Here is a 19,446-nt window from a genome sequence, read left to right as displayed (position 1 = left end):
AGAGAAGAAGTATTCACAGATCAGGTTCAGATTACCTCTACCACAGACTCTCTACCAGCAACAAAATCATAGATCTCATTGCAATACAAACTAATAACAGAAGATAATAAGGAATGCAAGGCAGTTAAAGCAACACACATCCCAGCTTCAAAGACATTAAATAAGTGCTTGAAATAAGCAGGGTCTAAGAAAAAAGTTATTTGAAACATTTCAACCTGCTTGCGCAATAAAAAAAGCCTAGTCACTAATAATTCACGTGCAATTGGATGCTCTTCAAGCACTATACCATTCCCTTGCTGAAGGAAAGCAGACAAGGACAAACTGGAAAAATCAGGGGTTATTTTTTTCCCCCTTTTTCACACCTTTAAGGAGAAGTTTACGAGACCTTTATTCAAGTCATAAGCTAGCACATCAATGCACAGTGCCATTATATTGCAGTTCTAAGACAAGGAGACCAAGTCACAGATCATCACCCTGTCCCTGAATCTTCATTTCCTGCTGTGTTTTATCACATCCTTTAGATGACTTTAAGAGAGTGTTAAAACAGGATATATTTTCACCTCTAAAAACAACAATGATGAAAGGAATAAGAATTTCTTTGCAAATCCCGTATTACCACAGTGTCCTTCCAGCATACCTCAAAACAGTTCAGGAAGTACAGAAACCTAAAAGCAGGCAAAAATATCATTCAGCAAGAATTGTGTGTTCCTACTGAAATAAGATATGATATGAATGTATGTGGGAAAATCCATTCAGCAATGTTTTCTGCCTTCAAAGCAAACAAAAAAAACACTAAAGACATTTAGTCTGCAATATTGGAATAGAAGCAATGAACATCACTAACACATTCTTTGCCAACAGCAATGAAAAAGACATAATTCCTTAAGTATTATTATCCCTTGAATTCTACAAACGCCAAACATCAATGTGTCAGAACTGAAATAAAATAAAATGCAGCTGCTACCATGGTAGACTAGAGAGTACTCTTCAACTGCTACTCCACATATTGGCCTTTTTGAAGTTATTCAGGAAGAAAATAGAAATTCTCTTTCAAAAAATTTATACTCTTACTTTTACAGTAAGGTGCCCAGTGTGTTCTGCCAATTGTATTATTTGGCTATAACAAAATCTCTCCTAACAAGTTAAAGGGGAATTGAAAGAACAAGAAGAGAGTGTTCTCCAAAATGCCAGAAGGAAAGCAAGTAATCATTTAAAAACTCATTTCTTTCATACATATCTTCTTCCATACAAAAGACAGAGCTAGTACAAATCCAAAGCAGGAACTATGCTGATGTATTAGATTCGCTGTAAAGTTGCTGTTCTGCATCAGCTGAAGCATCACACCTGTTAAATGTGAAAGCCAATGCATTCTGCAAGTTGTGCATTCAGTTCCCTCACTGTGCTGGATGCTGTGCTCGCTGTATTTCAAGTGCTGCACAGAGATCGGAAAGAAGCAGGTAGTCACTTTTATGTATCAGTTTTAAGTTGGGATGTCCTAAAAAAACATCACTGAACTGCCTAAAGTTAATATAAGAAGTTCAGACATCTATAAAGATGATGCACCTGAAGTCTTTGTTTCTATCAGACACTAGCCAAAACCAAGAGCAAACCTAAACTGATGTTCTCTTAAGACAGATCATCTCCACAGTCCCTTGTCTTTTCTCTCTCATTTCACTTTTTTGTTCTGGGCTCACCTGCCACATTCATCCTTCATATGCCCCTTCTGTTTTCCAACTTTTCCTTCTCTTTTGGCAAGCACCGGTTAACCAGAGAATACACAGATGGCTTTGGGACTCAACACCAGGCAAAATGATACAGCCTCCTACACCTCGCGGTGTAATTATACCACCGTGAAATTTCTACCATCCATCTGACAGGGGATCCCTTTTCCACAACCTGGATGCAGTTTTGGTTTAACCAACAGGGACGGCATCACAGTTTTGCTTGCCCTGGCCAAGAAAGCCTGTTAATACACAAAAATTTAAACAGCAGCCAGGGAAGGCATCCAAACTTCTTTCAGGAACAGATAAAAGTCATCCTTAGGGCTCTCATTTGGACAGATTTAATGTGTGCAAATGTGGCCAAAACCCAAAACAAGGCGAGAGATCGCTAACCTTTCAGCACAGGAATTCAGAAACAGATCAGCATCTGACTATGCATAAAGGAGAATGATTTGAGAGAGGGAAAAATTACAATGTTGTATTTGCTGATGAAATTCTTAACATTATAATTAGCATGAATAATATGAATATATTACATAAATAATTTCATTATATAACATTCTTTTCATAAAATAATTGCCGTCTTTTTTCATTTTTCATGTTACAGAAGCCATTAGGCACCTTGGCATGTGGATATCTCCAAAAGGAGCTCTTGTAGATGTGTCAGGTACGCTCCAGGGTCAGCCCCATTTTTCTGACAATGGAACTGTATCTCATAGCTTAATTTTAAACTGATTTTGTTTTTCTTATAGCTACAGTAAAACTCCTGGAGTCTTACACACTGCTGGCTGCCTACACACGCCATCTGAAGTGTGCTGCACATTGTGTCTCCTGTCTCTCCCTCTGCTATTACTTGCTCTTTGGGTGCACCCCTTGGAAAGAAAGCCCTACTAAAGAATTTAATGTCATTGTGATACTGAAAGGAAACCTCAGGAGACAGAACTCCTAATCATTAGGGATTATTCCTATGTAATACCCTGAGTACACTTTTTTCCCTCTTTGAATTTCTCTGAAATTTGAGGATGAAACAGGGAATTCCATTAAACACAATTAGCACGGTAACAAAATACACCTGCGTCTTTCTAGCGTGGGTTATTTTCAGCTTTTTTTTGTACATATACGTTTCTGCTCATTTTCTTGTTCTATTTTGTATGCAGCTATTGAATTGCTTTTCCTGTTTTCTCACTAACGCAATCATAGTTAAAGTTACTTCCATATAAACTAATAAAAGTGCATCTGCTTGGAAAATTTGTGGAAAAAGTCTATAGATTGTATAATATGTATCAGTTTGGTTTTAATTGCCATGGCAACACTGACGTCTTCAACTTTAAATGACAGAGTTAATATTTGTGGAATGTTGTACTCATAATATATTTTGGGAAGCTGCAATAAGGAAGAATAAACTATTATTTTAGTATATAAACCTGAGTGACATATGAATACATCTCATCACATTTAAATTTATTCAGCATTTAGCACTTATTGTTTACAACAAAATCACCTCAGAAAACAGTCTTTCAGATCTCAAGTAGCAATTGCTCAAGCCAAATCAAGGCAGAATTTTCTCATGCTCATTTTATTACAGCTCCAGTCTCCCTACAACCACAGACATCTGAACTTGTAGGTTTAATTCAACATATAATTCAGCATATAGGCATTTCCCAAACCTATCATCCCAGTGAAATAAATAATATGTTAAATACAGTATCAAAGGATTTTAACATTTAACATTATCAACACACAGAGTGTTTTTAAGGCCTATGACATTGACGGGAAAATATTATTAATCATGTTGATGAGCAAGGTAGTTCAGAATCACATTTGAGCAGCAGAAGTCAAGCAATAAACAAACAGCAGAGTACTGCTTAATGGTTAGGGACCACGCTCCTTTTTGCTTCAGTTATTTGAAATGAAAACTGTAGATTTTGCTATAATTACTTATTAGGACAGATAAAATTTTATATACAAGTCAATGAAATGAAATGTAAGCCAAACAAAATACCTTCAGCCACACAATTCTGCTATTAAAAGTGTGATTAGCATTTAACTTCACAGTTATCCCTGGCCATAACTTAAATGCCTAGAAAAAACTGTCCTGCACAAGTCTTCATGATGTTAAGATTACAAGATTTGCTGCAAACGAAGAATGCCAAATGCTTATGCAGCCATTTAGTACGGGCTGCTTCTACACAGTTCCTCCTGTTCCAAGGTCATCCTTCCTAACCCAGCTGTCACTGCTGTTGATTTGTTTCCACATGCAGGAACAGCAATAACTTTGTGTCCACACAATATACAGGGAAAGTTGTTTAGCACATTGAACTGAAATGTAGCATAATGCAGAGCAAGGTGTTGGAAATTATTTTCTCTTGAGTTTTCATATTAATTCTTTTACAGCAAACCATTCATATGCATATATCTTTAAGTAAATGTAAAAAGCAACAGTGCACCAGAGCTGTGTTAGAGTTTTATCATGGCTATTAAATACTGTGCTTCAATGGCTTCACCATGTGAAGAAAGAGAAGAAAAAGTTTTACTACATAACAGTAGCACCAGCAACATTCTGCTTTTTTCACTTCAGCTTTTAAAGTGTTTCTAGACTATTATTTTGGTTTATGGTGACAGAAATGCAAAGATGTGCAAGAGGTAGGTTTGCAAAGCAAGTAAAAATGATAAGGCTGAAAGCAATTTTCCGTTTTAAAGACTTCAGAACCAAGGAAAGTCAACATGCAAATTCTCTTTTTGCAAACATGTAATACCAGCATATCTCTTTACTAAATCCATAAATGAAGGTCAGCATTACTAATATAGTTCTGTATTTTTCACTGCTTAAATTCACATTATTGATTACTGCAGAGGTTTTTAAATAAAATGAGTTTATAGACAAAATGTAAATGGTGTGATGAACAACACAAATTAATCTTTCTTTCAACAACACAAATTAATCTTTCTTTCAACAACACAAATTTACTTTCTTTTAGTAAAACGTAATAAAAAAGAAAAAAAAAAAGCCTTAGCAGAATTTATGCATACAAGTAGAAGGTAATTTCTATTGAGGTAATGTTCTAGAAATTAGTCTCTATACACCCACAAGCATCTATTGACATAAGTGAAAGAATTACATTAAGTCTTAACAGCATGAATTTGGGAAAACTGAACTACTTACAACAGTCAAGGGCAAAAGGAAGTACAGACAGGTTACTTAAAGCTATCAGTAGTGAAAACCTAAGACTTCACACTTATTTTGTACTCTAAAACTGGCAGGAAAAAAAAAAATTGGTTTTCAAATATTTTGTTGAATTTTGTATCCTGTAGTCATGCTTCTGTAGCAGTGAGACCCCAATCTGCTTTCCAAGCTGAAGAAAGCAAAAAGTAGAAATACAGTAACTTCAAACAGGTTTTTTTTCCTTTAGGCATAACAGTGAAATAAGAGAGAATCAGACTTTAAGGCCTGCTGTTTTCCATATATCAAGGTGATTAGTGTTGGGGTTTTAATTTTTGTATAAAAAAAGCTTTTTCACCACTGAAAATTAAAGATTTGGAGCTTTTTCATTATGTTCTTAAGTTTGACATAACAGCATGCACAGGACAGCTGTGGGAAAGGCTGTATTTCAAACTGTTTGAGACAACTGACATCCACATCAGCCTGCTGTGAACAGAAGGGTCTGTTCTAAGCCAGTGTTGTATTAGAACCATGACTAGAAAAAGAAGAATGGGCAAGAGGAGAATGATAAATCAGAATTTGCTTTTCATCTAAATCTAAAACACAGGCTCAACAGGCAAACAAATAGCAAAGAGACAGCATACTCCCTCCATCTGATCTCGTGTAGCTCTTGAGAAAAGGAAACTTTACAGCTGGGAAAAAGACTTGTAAGGAGGAGTACAGCTTGACCACAACAGATGTTCAGGCTGTGAATCTGTGCGGGAGTCAGGCATGAGATCACGTTCTTTGACCTTCATTTGACTTTCATTTGCCAATGGGATTAGACAGAAGTTTCATGGATAGAGATTTTGGGTCTATGTACTGACATTTCTTCCAAGTCCCATTTAAGAAAGTAAATCCTTTTATGAATGATATCTCTCTATTTCAACATCACCATCTCCCTTTACAAAACTGCAATTATGTCATTATCTTCAGAGATTCATAACAACCAGCCTGTATATAATTCAAAAGACCATAAAACACTAAATATCAGGAAAGTGACATTCATGTGGAGCAGAACACTGAGCTGTGCAAAAGCTGGAAAATATGCTAGTCCGTCTTTCTCATTCTGTTCCCATTTGTGAGAGCAGTGCCCATTTCCCCTGTCCTCAACAGCCACGTGGCTGGAATTGTCTTTTTGGCATAGTCTGGGAAAGTGATAAAAGCCCTGGGAAAATCCATGAAGGAAATAATAGTGCTGTAGTCTCTGTGCTTAGCGGTAACCACAGCTGGCCACAGCCACAACTGCACAGGGAATTACACTGCTGGCTGGTCCAACACATCACAGGAGTAGGAGTAAACATGCTGCACAAGACTGAGGTGATGAAGACAGGGAGGGTTTAGGCTCCTCTGTTCACATTGCTAAATCCATGTTGGATTAACGGTGGCAATAAGGGTGATCACACTGCATAACTAAAGAGTTGTAAGGACTGGAGAGCCACCTTGCTGCCAGACACTGAACATTCACTGGACTGAACAAGATACAGACAACAGGGGAAAATATAATCTGACCATAACATAGAAGCTCTAAACAACAACAACAAAAAAAACCCAGACATATTTGGCTATATTATGGTAGCAGAAGCTCCTTAAGTTTGTAGTCTAACTTTTCTTTTTACTTGGCTGAGCAGCCAGCAATTTTAAGACAAGTAACAAATGCAACAGATTAAAAAAAAAAAATATTTTTGGTAATTCAAACAAATTTTGGTTCATTTTCCATTCAGTTGAAAAGAGGCATCCAACTGAGCCCAAGGATGAACCACCCCTCAAACATCCGTTCTCCTGCAATTTATGTTGGCATCAGGTTTGACATTAGAAGCAAAAACAACACTGTAACGAGAAGCAATTGTGCAACAGAGATCCTTAAAGAAGGTTGTTGGTAAAAATATGCCCTATATTTCATTCTTTAAAAGCAATTGCTTTGTCTGCAATGGATAACTTCTTCTATCCCAGCAGCCATGCCTAAGAAATCACAACAAGCACTCAACAAAAGCAGTTCAGACTGCTAAAATGAATGAAATTATTCAACAGAATTTAAGGAGTTGGATCTCCCCTCTCCCATCCTAGGTAGGATATCATTTACAGACTTTCAGCAGTCTCCTCCTGCTAGACTGCTCTTCTGAAAGATGACAGATTCATTTGTGTGGATATTTTTTTCCACTTCTCAAATGAAGGCACAAACAGAAAGTAATTCGTATGTGTCAAATTTGTGTACTGTTATCAAACTAAAACTGACAAAAGAGGTTTGGTTGCTAGACTTCCTGCTGGACATAAAAACACCTTGCTGAATATACTGAGGAGAGATGCAAGATTTTTGAAGATTGTCTCACTGTGCCCTCAGATCATAATGCAGATACACTCTGTAGCATAGGTTTATAAAGTACATAAAGAAACCATCTAGAATATCTGTGATCACACTCAAATTTTTCAGACTGCTGCCAACACTTCAGCACCAACACTGATCCTGTAATGCTGTGAACAAGAATGCGTTCTACAGACATGGAAAGACATGGAAAACTCAGAATGCCTAGGAGCCAGTTTCTTAATTTAGGATCAAGAAACAATCGCCATCTGGGGAAGACCATCGCATTGTGTGGTGACATGAGCTGGGAATCACCTGTAGAGAAACTACTAAAAGTATTTCAGATTTTAACAGAGAAGAAGAACTGACATCTATGATTGCTTCTTTTTGTGAAAGCCAAACACAAATACCTTCAAAACCTAAATGTGACATTGCATGGGACTGGAGGATTTCAGTACTATGAATTAAAATTTGAACTAAAAATCCACTGCAACAGAATCTTTGTACAGCCAAAAGAGAACAACCTCATCTTGAACAGTAATTGACAAGAACATCTACTTGGAGCACATATTTAGTTAATAAATAATATGGCTCAGTCTCAAAAGATTAGTTGAGAGTCAGCTATTCATTCAAGCAGCTTGTTCTAGTAAAATAATGTGATGTAGTGCATCTTTGCCTAGTAACAAAAAAGAAACACAGTACATAGCACCTGATCCAAAGCTTATTGAAGTCAGTAGGAACTTCAGAGCCTTCCCAAACTAAAATAATCATAGGACGGTTTGGGTTGGAAGGGAACTTAAAGATCATCTAGTTCCAACCCCCTGCCACAGGCAGGGACACCTTCCACTAGACCAGGTTGCTCAAAGCCCCATCCAACCTGGCCTTAAACACTACCAGGGAGGGGGCATCCACAGCTTCTCTGGGCAACCTGTTCCAGTGTCTCACCACCCTCACAGTAAAGAATTTCTTCCTAATATCTAATCTAAAACTACTCTCTTTCAGTTTAAAACTGTTACCCCTCATCCTATCACTACATGCCCTTCTAAAAAGTCCTAAATAAAGCAGTTGCATAAGCCAGGGAACACAATACATTCCTGTAACATTATTTAAAAATTTTATCCTTAAACAAAACAAAACCAAACAAAAGTCAAACAAAAAGAAAGAAACCGTTAGAATGAAACACACTAAACTCAGCTGCTCGCTCTAACCCAGTGTGATCATTTTAAGTTGCAAAATCAATCTCCAGCAATGTCTAAAACGTACAGGGAAAAGCAGAAAAAAAGCGCGTAGAATTGACACTTCTGCTACACGCTTGCAGCTCTCAGCATTCACTGTGGATATCCTGAGCCAAAATCCTACCTACATGTCCCTATTTAACATTTACCAATGAAACTGTACTTCACAAAGGCACTGTATCCTTTTTCCTCCCACTCACAATTCAGGCCTCCGCAGCATTTCATGCTCTACAGCATGAGTTCTACGATTTCCTTCTCCACTGAAAGAAAAAAACAAACAAAACTCTTCTTCATGTTAAACTCTGCTCTGTGACCACTTCACATATGAGAAACAAAAATAATTGTTTTCTATTAAACTTTTATGCTAGCTGTGTGTTCCAGTCTACAGCTGCCTTTTTTCCCTGCCCAACTGAAGAAATTTTAGCTTCCTTAGGTTTTCTTCCGACGGCCGCCATTCTGTACCTTTGACCACAGGGTATGCTTTACGAGCTTAGGTGCCATTCAAGCTATGGGTGCACCATGGGTGCACTACAGTAGCCTTATATGTTTTAAATTGGTTCTAAATTCCCTTTTTTCACAATCTCACCAGCACCAAGATGATGTTTGCGGATTCACAATGACTCTCAAATCAAGCAGTAACAGCCTGTTGTGGTATATGCATAGTTCATTCAGCTTCACAATTACCATTATTTTGCATTCATCAACCCTGACTTTCATCTGAATTGCCTCAATAACTATGGCGGGATCCCTTTCTCCTTATTTGAGAGATCTATAGCATAATCTCCTGTGTCTGAGCTAGACATCTTAATTCCTTTTATACCCATAATGCCTGTCAGATGGCATTCAAAATAGGACAGATGACTCACACCACTAAAATACGTATGTCTCTCCAGCAACTCTCTAAAGTGAATCTTAAGAATCAGTTCAGATATAAGTTTCACAATGTTAGAAAAATCCCAGCTTTGTATTTTGAAATTCTATAATTTACAATTTACAATGACCTCTATTTTTGACAGTCCTGAATAATTATGTAACAATAACAAACTGTCAGGTCATAAAGTATCTCTTCCTCCAGATGGCTTATGCATGTGTTGAACAGAAGAGATTCGTGATAAATCCATTGGTAATCTCTTTTTATAATAAAAAATAACCATTTACTCCTGCCCTCTGTTTTCTTTTTAAAGATTGCCACTATACTGGCCATCTTCTGTTCCTCAGGATGAATGAAGACTATACTCAGCAGTTCATAGTTCAGCATGTCACACCTGACTTCTTTCAAACCACTTAAGTGAGGACCAATAGGTTCCAGTCATTTGTTAATATTCATCTCAAATTCAAGTTTCTTTTCAAAATAATGGATTTTATAAATTTGAGCTAACAGTCATTTACTGACACTGTTTACTTGAGACAGTTTTTCATTTATTCCCTGTAAATAATGGCTCATGCAAAAGAATCATCCTGACCTCATTTATAGAGGACACTAATGCAAACAGTTCATTAGTTCTTCTGGCATGCACTTATCTTTCCAAAATGCTCTAATTATCCCATGATCAGGATTTTTCAACACCGCATTCCTGCAGGCTTCTTGCTTCCAATGAATTTAACTCCTAGTTTTATGCTTTTAGTAAACTCAAAATAATTACTTAAAGTAATTCCCTCAAGATAATTTTTCAGTCTTTCTTATCAAAGCTTACTTCTAAGCCTGCTATGCTCAAGCTCTTTTTCATTCTCCTTACTTGGACACGGCAAGTACTTTTTAAATAACGGTTGAGTTCTGGATTTGATTTTTCTTTTAATCTCCAGAAGCTCTTAATTCTTCTGTTCACCCACCCTTGGATTTATTTTTAAATAAAAACAATTAAATAAAGTTTTATCCCATTTTGGGAGGGTGTTCACTCCCTTAGAATGTTTTCACCAGTGGCATACATGTGCAATTAGCACCGAGTACTAGAGAGTCCCTCGTAACCTGCAAGCATTTTCTCTTTATGTACTCATCTTAAACTCCCACTAAATAGACTCCACATTTCTTCATAATTGCCTCTTTAGAAAAGCTAAAACACTATATTGCATCTTCCTCTGCTACATGGATGCAGAAGTTCAGTTGCCAAAGTTCACCTTCATTTGTACAGAATCTTTATTTTTACAACAGCAACATACTGATCCAGGCCATTTCTGCACCATTCTTAAACAGATCAAATTTCACATTGTCCCAGAAACCCTCACAGTGCAAGTAACTAAAACCTTTGAGGAACTGGCTGCAGGTACAAGAATGCTAAGCAAAGATGTTATGCATACAGGATTTGGTTTTCTGTTTTCTTCAAATTCAATAATCACAGCTCATACCTTTTAGCAACAGGTATAGATGATAGAATGGGAGATGAGGAGCCACAGAAAGGAAGTAACGGGATACTCAGTCCAATCCTCAATTAACATAACTATCCATAAACCAAAAGCAGACAGGAATACCAGGTAAGGAAGTACCATAAAAACTTCCAAATTGCTAAAGGCCAGTAAAGTACCCAAAGGCTGCATCATTGGAACTGTGACCTGTTCTAGTCTTTCTCCTGAGCAGTCACAGCTGGACACAGAATACTGGGCTGAGTGAATCGCATATAGCTCCTCTTGCATTAAGTGTCTCAGTCATCAAGAACTTGGAAAACTGACAGCATTTCAAAATTGAACAGAAAAAAAGAACAGAACAAAAAAAATTACAAAGAAAAATTATTAGAATTTTTCCTTTGAAGGCTTACAAAACTAAACAGTATAGAAATCTTTGATCTCCCTTGAAGTTTGCTAGTCTTCCTAGCATTAATAATTACATAATATAATGTCAAAAATACAAAAACTAAACCAAGGACAACTGAACATGCTCTAAGAGTCAAACATTATTTCCAGTTTGAAGTGAAGAAACGTGTGCATTTATACAGTCTGAATGGCCTTTCATTTGAGTTTGGAAAAATCCAAGCAAAAAAATATTTCCCTTTTTGAGAGCACTCTCCGCTATGTCTTCAGAGAGGCACTGCAAACATTTGCTATTACCAAATTCAGGAAGCTCAAATTAGCCTGGTTTTATTTTCACATCTCTGAAAAGAATCAGAGTGCAAAATCCTGTAAACTGTTCAGTGGAAGCAGTCACATGAAAAAATCAGACTAACACAGGACAAACTGAGCACATTAATAACAATTTCAGAAAGACATGTTATTATTGATTTACAAACTCACCTTCAATGCATAGCCTTGAGTTGAAAGTTTTTTTAAAATTCCATTCCACTTACATTTTACCATAGACATTCATAAGCACACACCCCTAACCACCATTCTTCACAGAAGTTACCTCTTCTAAATAAAATACTTAATGGAGACAATACAATTTAAGATGAATAACGTCCTTGGGAAAATGGCAACCATTTCTCTCTGTTATGCTTGTTATCTTATGATGCAGACAGTACAAAGTTTTATTGTGTCCTTACATTTTCATTTACTTGTAAATGTTTGCATGACAGATATGCAAGTTAACTATAGTTAATAGTTTGCACTGTTATACAGGTTTTGAAGCAAAGTTTTATGTGTTTGAGGTTTTTTTTTTTGGAAGGGAAGGTAAAGAAGGAAATCAAATACTGGCAACAAGACGCGTTTATTTAACTGGAGCTCAAGAGCATCATTTCTTTGAGTATGCCAGTGGGAGAGAATGAGAACTTCTACCAGAAGCAGCTGAATGAGAAGATGCATAAACCACACTACTTTCTAAAGTTCTGATAATTTCCTGCCAGATAGTTTATAGCATCAGGTTAAATATTTTCCACTGGGCACTATCCTGGCTTTTTCGATTTTTTCAAGTATCACCTGAAGAAGGAGAATTTTAAGAAGAAAAAAAAAACCACAACCAAAACCTACTCTCCAGGATCTTGTCTGCCTCTACGTAAATGGAAAAACAAATTTTGTCTGTGATGATACTAATTCCATCCTAACAAGCTTTTTCAAAACCTGCTCAGTGGTGCACAAAATACTGGAGCAGTAACCTAGTAAAATTTGAAGCATGCTACAGAAACTCTATGTTGTAGCTATTGGAAATCACCTCTGTCAAAAACTTCCATAATAAGCACAGAAAGCATCCTCTGTTATTCAGTTTGGATGACAGAAATTATTCATTCCATTTGCACTGCAGTACCTGTCTGTGAGCTGGAATCACTTACAGAACCATAATATATAAATCTGTGTGGCCCACCAGCATGAATTATCTCATTATCCAGGACATCCTGACAGAATTTCAGGTAGTTTGCTTCAAAACTCATTGATTCTTGTAACTTTTAGATGGAAGAGACATTCTAAACACTAAGAAAATACTGCTTTTATTAGTCACTGATATGGGGAAAACCTGCTTTGTTGGGTATAAGTAACCTATTAATGTGCAACACACTCTAAAGTATTCACCTCAAAAGCATCAAATTCTACAAGCAGAGGAACAGCACAATCACTTCTATGAAGGAACTGAACACATCACATATCCTGCATGCATGCAGGTTTCCATCACTTTCATAACATCTGCCAGGACCATCTTACAACAGACTTTATTATTATTCCAGACAACCAGAATTCTCAACCAAAAGCCACACACCTAGAGCACCAAGGCCTCATGTCCTTCCTGATATTTCTAACAAAAAAATGCTTATGAAGCAGCCATATATATGACACTTTACCTTTGATGCCATACGCATGAACAGTGAGTTTTGATCCTCTGCTGTTCTCATCTTCTCATTTTTGACCAAATCCTTCAGGTTCATAGTATCATCATCCTGAAAATACCTTACTCTTTCTTTATCTATATGAGTAGGGACCTGGAAACAAACATATTGAAAATAAATATTAACCTAGTGAGAAAGATCAACTACAAAATTTCAACAAGTTTAAAGAATCACGAATCAAGCTAAGCACATCTGAAACAATTGGGCTTGCTGCTTCATTTGACCTAAGGAAAAGAACATCTTCCCCTTTCCTCAATTGCATCAGTAGGTCTAAATAAAAATATAGCCTCTTCCCACAATCGCTATATCCTTTATATCCTTAAGCTATCAATCAGAGCTACAACATTCAGTAATTCACTGAAATAGATCATTAGCTCACAAAAATGGAATATTCCAAAAAATAATTATTTACAGAAGCTTTTGAATTGTCAAGTCACAGACACTACTGAAACACAGCAATCACAGACAATACTGAAAACTTGTATAAATGCGGTACCTCTGCTAGCAAATGTTGCCATCTTAGACTGCACAAAAGAACAGAATTTGTCCTTTAGGGTAGGACTAAACTAAATCTTGAAGGAGCATAGGGAATGGTCATTAACATAAAGCAGAGATGGCATTTTCCAAAATGGAAAAAACAGGAAGATGACAACCAATTCCTCACCCTCTTGTGCCTTTTACTCCTCCATAGCAGTGTTACAAACTGAGCTGTCCTACTAATCAAGAACATACTTGCTAGAAATATGAGGTATTGTCATCTCCTCTTACCCCAAAAGGATCGAAATATTAGTTTATTTACTGTTGCAAGCAAATATCTTAACAACAAAACACTGCTCCAGCCTCCAAGCTTCACACTGTTCCCCAAAGCACTTCATTACAAATATTAGGTCATAATTTTTATTATCAGCAGTAGCAGTATTTTTGATCAGGAGAAAAGGAAAATTAGCCCCTGAGACTTGAGTATCTCAGTAAAATCTTTCTTATTTTGGAAATATTCACCTCTGCTAATCTCCATTATTTACATAACTTTATGTAATATAAACTACTTGGCTAAGAGACTGTGATAATCTGAAAAACTTATTTTTCCTTGAATGTGCATTTAAGTAAGCCCTAAAGTGATCCCTAGGGAAACGCAGTCTGGAAATAAACTTAATATATCCTTCATAAATATGTACTCTAACACTTAATTACAATCATCTTCTGAAAGGAACTTTTTAACTACCTATTGACATTCTGATAAGACACTCATTAATTACAGCATGATAAAAGTAGAACTACAAAATCATTTCAGAATTACACTTTAATATGCACATTTGTAAAACTTGCCATCTGTCGCTTTCTCCGTCCTCCTTTTGGCTCCTGTGGTTCAGCTGGTGCGGTCACAGGCCATGCCCTTCCACTTTGATCTGTTCTGACAAGGACCACTTGTTCATCTTCTTGACGGCTTGAAGCCTGCGTCAGGTTTTAAGATATATTTTAAAACAGATGATACAGACAAAACCAAAAGAAACACCTAATCCACACTAAACAAATGTTTAAAATCCTAAAGATTAAATAACAGATTCTTCACATTTTGCATGTTCATTACAGTTCAAAGAGACAGTATTACCTTACACAAGGTATTCTTTTCCACATCCAAAAAGAACAGAATATTAAAAATATATTCAGCAAGTTAAGTGCAGAGTTAACAGACCCTTTCCAAAAAGAACCAAGTTTGTATTCTTGGTTCTTTCTCATAAAGCTTCATCCCCAGAAGCAATACAATGCTTCTGAAGACTTAAATAGATAATACTGAATTAATATACACGACCACCAATGTAACGGTGTATTTCTGAAAACCATCTGAAAAGCTGCAGCACATTACCGCTTCTGGGCTTTTTGTGGATTATGGGTGCTGGGGGGTTGTGTTTGGTGTATTTCTTTCCTTTCAAAACTTGGCTAACAAACTAGCCAAAACATTAGCTATTGCTTTTCAACACATTCCATTAGATCAGTCTTTTTTTCCCTAACAGTGCACCTATCACCAGTACAGATCACTTATCACAATGTAATACCAAAAATTTTTTAATCTTGTTTCTAGGATACGCAGAATAGGAGATACAAACAGCTCAACAGAAGTATCTCTCTCTATGGTGAAGAAGAAAAACAGGTAAGTAGATGTACATTGATTAAATTATAGACTGAGGCAGAAATTACAATGTTGAAATCATCTGTTTGTGTGTTGAAATATATGGAAACAAAAACAAGCGCTTACCAGATATATGCCAAATAAGTCATTTGCCTTTTGATGACAAGCACATTCAGTCTCACATAAACTACACTTGTACTTAATTACTGCTTCTACATACCGAAAGAAATTTGGAAATCATAAGGCGGATATATTCCAAACCTGACTAAACCAAGCTCTTGAGGTGCTGGAGATGTGAGGTAGGAGGCACACACAGCACAGGGCAACAAGGGAAGCTTTCACACACTTACCCTTTGTCCTCATGGTGGAATAGAACCACCAGTTCATCTGCTGGAAGAGCAACACAGTAGGGCAGAAGCAATCCAGACTTCGAATGTATTGAGGACAAGTATTGACACAACTGCTGAACAAACTGACTAGGAGTGCTGCTCTACAGATTTTTCTACTCATAAATTTAAAAAAAAGTCTAATCAGGGACACAGAAGTCAGCAGCTGCCTTGGCTGCAGCAACCACGAGATACTGGAGCTTAAGGTTCTAAGTGAAGTGAGCAAAGCAAGTAACAGAACAAAGAAAAACCCTGGATTGTAGTAAAATGGACTCCAGTTTACTCAGGGATCTGCTTGGCTGGATCTCATGGGAGATGGTCATGAACAACAAAGGTGCCCACGAGAGCTGGTTCATCTTCAAGGACAACCTCCACAGAGGATCAGAAGGGTCCCTTTGATGTACTATTTGGCTAAACGGGGAACTTGTAACAAAAACAAAACGAAGCTTACAGAAGGTGGAACCTGAGACAAGTTACCCAGGAAGAACACAGAAGCACTTTCCAGGCAACGCAGGGATAGAATTAGGAAAACCACAGCTGAAGCCGAAACTAGCAAGAGATGCAGAACAAAAAGAAGGGGTTCTATGAGCGTACTGGAAATCCTTCTACAAGCAAGGACAACACAGGTCCACTGCTGAAAGAGAAGAAAGACTTAGTGACAAAGGACATGAAAGATGAAAGAGGCTAAGACACTCAATATCTTGCCAGTCTTTATCAGCAAGGTCTACCCTCAGGCTTCTCAGGCCCCAGTGCCTATCAGTAGAGTTTGGAGAAGTACTACCTGCAGGAAAGAAGGATCAACTTAAGGACCACTTAAGCAAAGTGGAAATATGCTTGTTTGTGGATCTAGATAGGATGCATATACTGATTAAGCTAGACAAGAGGTATCTCCCTATCACATCTGAAAAGTAGTGGTCATCTGTGGATGCCTCTGGAAAAAGGTAAATGTATAGTCACCTTCAAAAAGATGAAGAAATACCTGGGAAACAACAGGATGACCACCCTCACCTCAGTCCCCAGAAAAATTACAGAACAAGTCTTCATGGAAGCCCCTTCAAAGCACAACAACAGCAAGGTGACTGGGAACAGCCAACATGGATTTGCAAATGGCAAATCACACCTGATAAATCTGCCCTCTGTGGTGAGACGACTGGTTCAGTGCACAAGAAAAGCACTGGGAATGTTGTTTACTTTGATGTTTGCAACATTTTCAATGCAGTCTCATAGTATTTTTGTTACCAAATTGGAGGGATGTGTAGACTGCAAGATGGGTGGGAAATTGTCTGGATTACCAGGTTCAAAGAAAGGTTGTCAATACTCCAAGGTCTAACTGGCACTCCTCGTAGTTTAACTAACACATTGTTAAGAGTTGCCATTCCTCAGGGGCTGATAGAGGGATCAACACAACTTCAACACCCTGGACAATGGAACAGAATACGCGCTCAGCAAGTTTGCTGAGACGACAAATAGGTGGGATGGAGACATGGTTGATACACTTGAGGGTACGGTTGCCATTCAGAGGGAGCTCAACAAACTGGAACAATTGGCTGACAGGAACTTCAAACAAATGCTAAGTCTTGCACCTGGGGACAAACTCATGCATTGGCAAAGGCTGAAGACAGATTAAGGAGCAACTCTGTAGAAAAAAACCTTAGGATCCTTGGTTGACAGTAAGTCAAAAAATGAGTTTGTGAGCCAGCTAATCACATCCTGAGCTGTATTTTCCATCTTGTACATTATACAAAGTAATGAGAATGCTAGAGGCCAAAATGCTACCCTTAATCATGCACATGTGATTTATTACACCAATTTACTACCCATAGAAGAACTGCAAAAAAACTCATTTTCAAAGGATCCCATAAACCAGTAAGATTACAGAGGGAAATGGGCAACTGAAACAAGATTAAACCATTCATTCTCCCAAAACCGCTCTAGCTCTGGACTAAATACAGTAGAAAAACATTCTGAACTAAGTCTTATTCTTTTTAATGATATAAGTATGTAGCCTTGAAACATGGCTGAGTGAAATAATCAGTTTTATCAAATACTAAAATATATATAATTATCACTTCTCCCCTCCATAAAACTAAACAGAAACTGATTTCTTGTAAATGTATTTTCAGATTAACATCTTTTGTATTATCAGTTAGAAGTTTTTCAGCAATTTTCTACTCTATATTTTAACATTTAACATTGTTACAGATACAAAACAGCCTTTAAGCAGACTTCCTGTGTTCTTCACAACATACTACAAGTGCTTATTTACAATGGATGTAAAGCTTTGCAAGTCTCCACATTGACTTTGCTTTCCTTGTAATCAACAGATATCAGCAAGAAATCTTTTATTTTTAGCAAAAAACAGTTTGCTTACTGTTGTTATTGCAGTCAACAAGTTCTAACCTGTTTTCTCTAATGAAACAAACAGAGCTAAATGCACATCTTATCAGCTACTTTACAATTACTATTACCTGACAAAGCATGGAGACCTTTTTATGACCTACGAGTCAAAAAAAAGACGACTATGTATTTTCTTTTTTAATATGCTTACCATAAATTGGTATAAGAGTTCAAAACTTCTAAACAGGAGCTACCTGATCTAGAAATAGTGCAATCAGTCAACTGAATCCTTTGTCTGACATAAATCTTTTATTTAAACTGAATAAAGACCAACAGGAAACTAAACGGTGTCATTTTCTTTTTATTATCTCTATGAGCATTCTGAACACAATTTTTTTTTTTTTAATACTGGAGTTCACAAAGCACCATGTCCCAGGACCCAAATCAAGAGAAGAGAGGACCCAGAACTAATCCTCTGGTTTGAGTTTTTTAAACTGTCATTTCAAACTTGAAAGGCAGATCACTATTGAAGAGGTATCACAACAGCCATGTCACAACCTACATAGGGATGCTATCCAAAACAAGTGCATGTCCATTCTGCATTATGCTCCTAATCTCTACTTCAGCTGAAGGGGGAAAAAGAAAAACATCCCAACAAAAAACCCTGTTAAGCTATGACTGACAGTTCTGAGATTATTTTACAAAGAGGAAAACAGCACAGCTGTGAACACACTAAATGCTGGGTATCAGAAAGAAAGAAGTTCACGGAGTGATCCTTACCATTAGACATAGATACTTACATAGATAGAAGGTTAATATGAAAACTAGTGGTAATGTTGATTTTTCTTTATCAGAACCCAAGAAGCAAGCTGCCAATTGCCTGCCTGCAGTTCAATGTCAGCCAGTGACAGGTGAATGGATAGTAAAATCACTATCACTCGTATCAGCACAGAGGAGACCCCTCAATTTCCTTGTACAATACGAACATTTTGCTAAATAGTGTAAATCCGTATTATGTTGGGTATCTTCAGAACTGTAAGACCAGAAGCAAACACCTGCCTCAAGGAATCACCTACAAGTGAGGTCATCTTAGTTTGGACAGAAAACTGTAATCCCTGAACTACTAGTCTACCCTTCAGCACTTAAGATCTTATGGACACCTAAGTTTTCATCAGGGGAGTTCTAGAGTCATATCAAGTTATGCTTCCAAGCATGCTCAAAACTGCTCCCATTTTGCCAGAGGTGGATGGCTTAACATCAATTCTATATCCAACCACAATCAGAATGCCTGGACTAAGCACCCTTATCCCTAAGTTTTATCCCTGGTTGACTTAGTTCAGATCCAGTGATCATTAACACTCTTGAGTTCATTAAAAAGGGCTGCGGCCACAGATTT

General features: G+C 37.2%; 1 protein-coding gene across 3 annotated transcripts in view; it reads right to left on the bottom strand.

Annotated features, from left to right (window-relative positions):
* Positions 1 to 19,446, bottom strand: part of CWF19L2 (CWF19 like cell cycle control factor 2) — a 76,849-nt gene that overhangs the window by 16,306 nt on the left and 41,097 nt on the right. For all 3 annotated transcript variants that reach the window (XM_068424939.1, XM_068424940.1, XM_068424941.1), the window contains 2 exons: positions 14,526 to 14,651; positions 13,155 to 13,292 (listed from right to left, as the gene is read on the bottom strand). In XM_068424939.1, the coding sequence (XP_068281040.1) occupies positions 13,155 to 13,292; positions 14,526 to 14,651 (264 nt within the window). The remainder of the gene's footprint in view (positions 1 to 13,154; positions 13,293 to 14,525; positions 14,652 to 19,446) is intronic.

The sequence above is a fragment of the Nyctibius grandis genome, chromosome 2, assembly GCF_013368605.1.
Source record: "Nyctibius grandis isolate bNycGra1 chromosome 2, bNycGra1.pri, whole genome shotgun sequence".
NCBI classification, from domain to species: Eukaryota; Metazoa; Chordata; class Aves; order Nyctibiiformes; family Nyctibiidae; genus Nyctibius; species Nyctibius grandis.
This window is presented reverse-complemented; position numbering and strand designations above follow the sequence as displayed.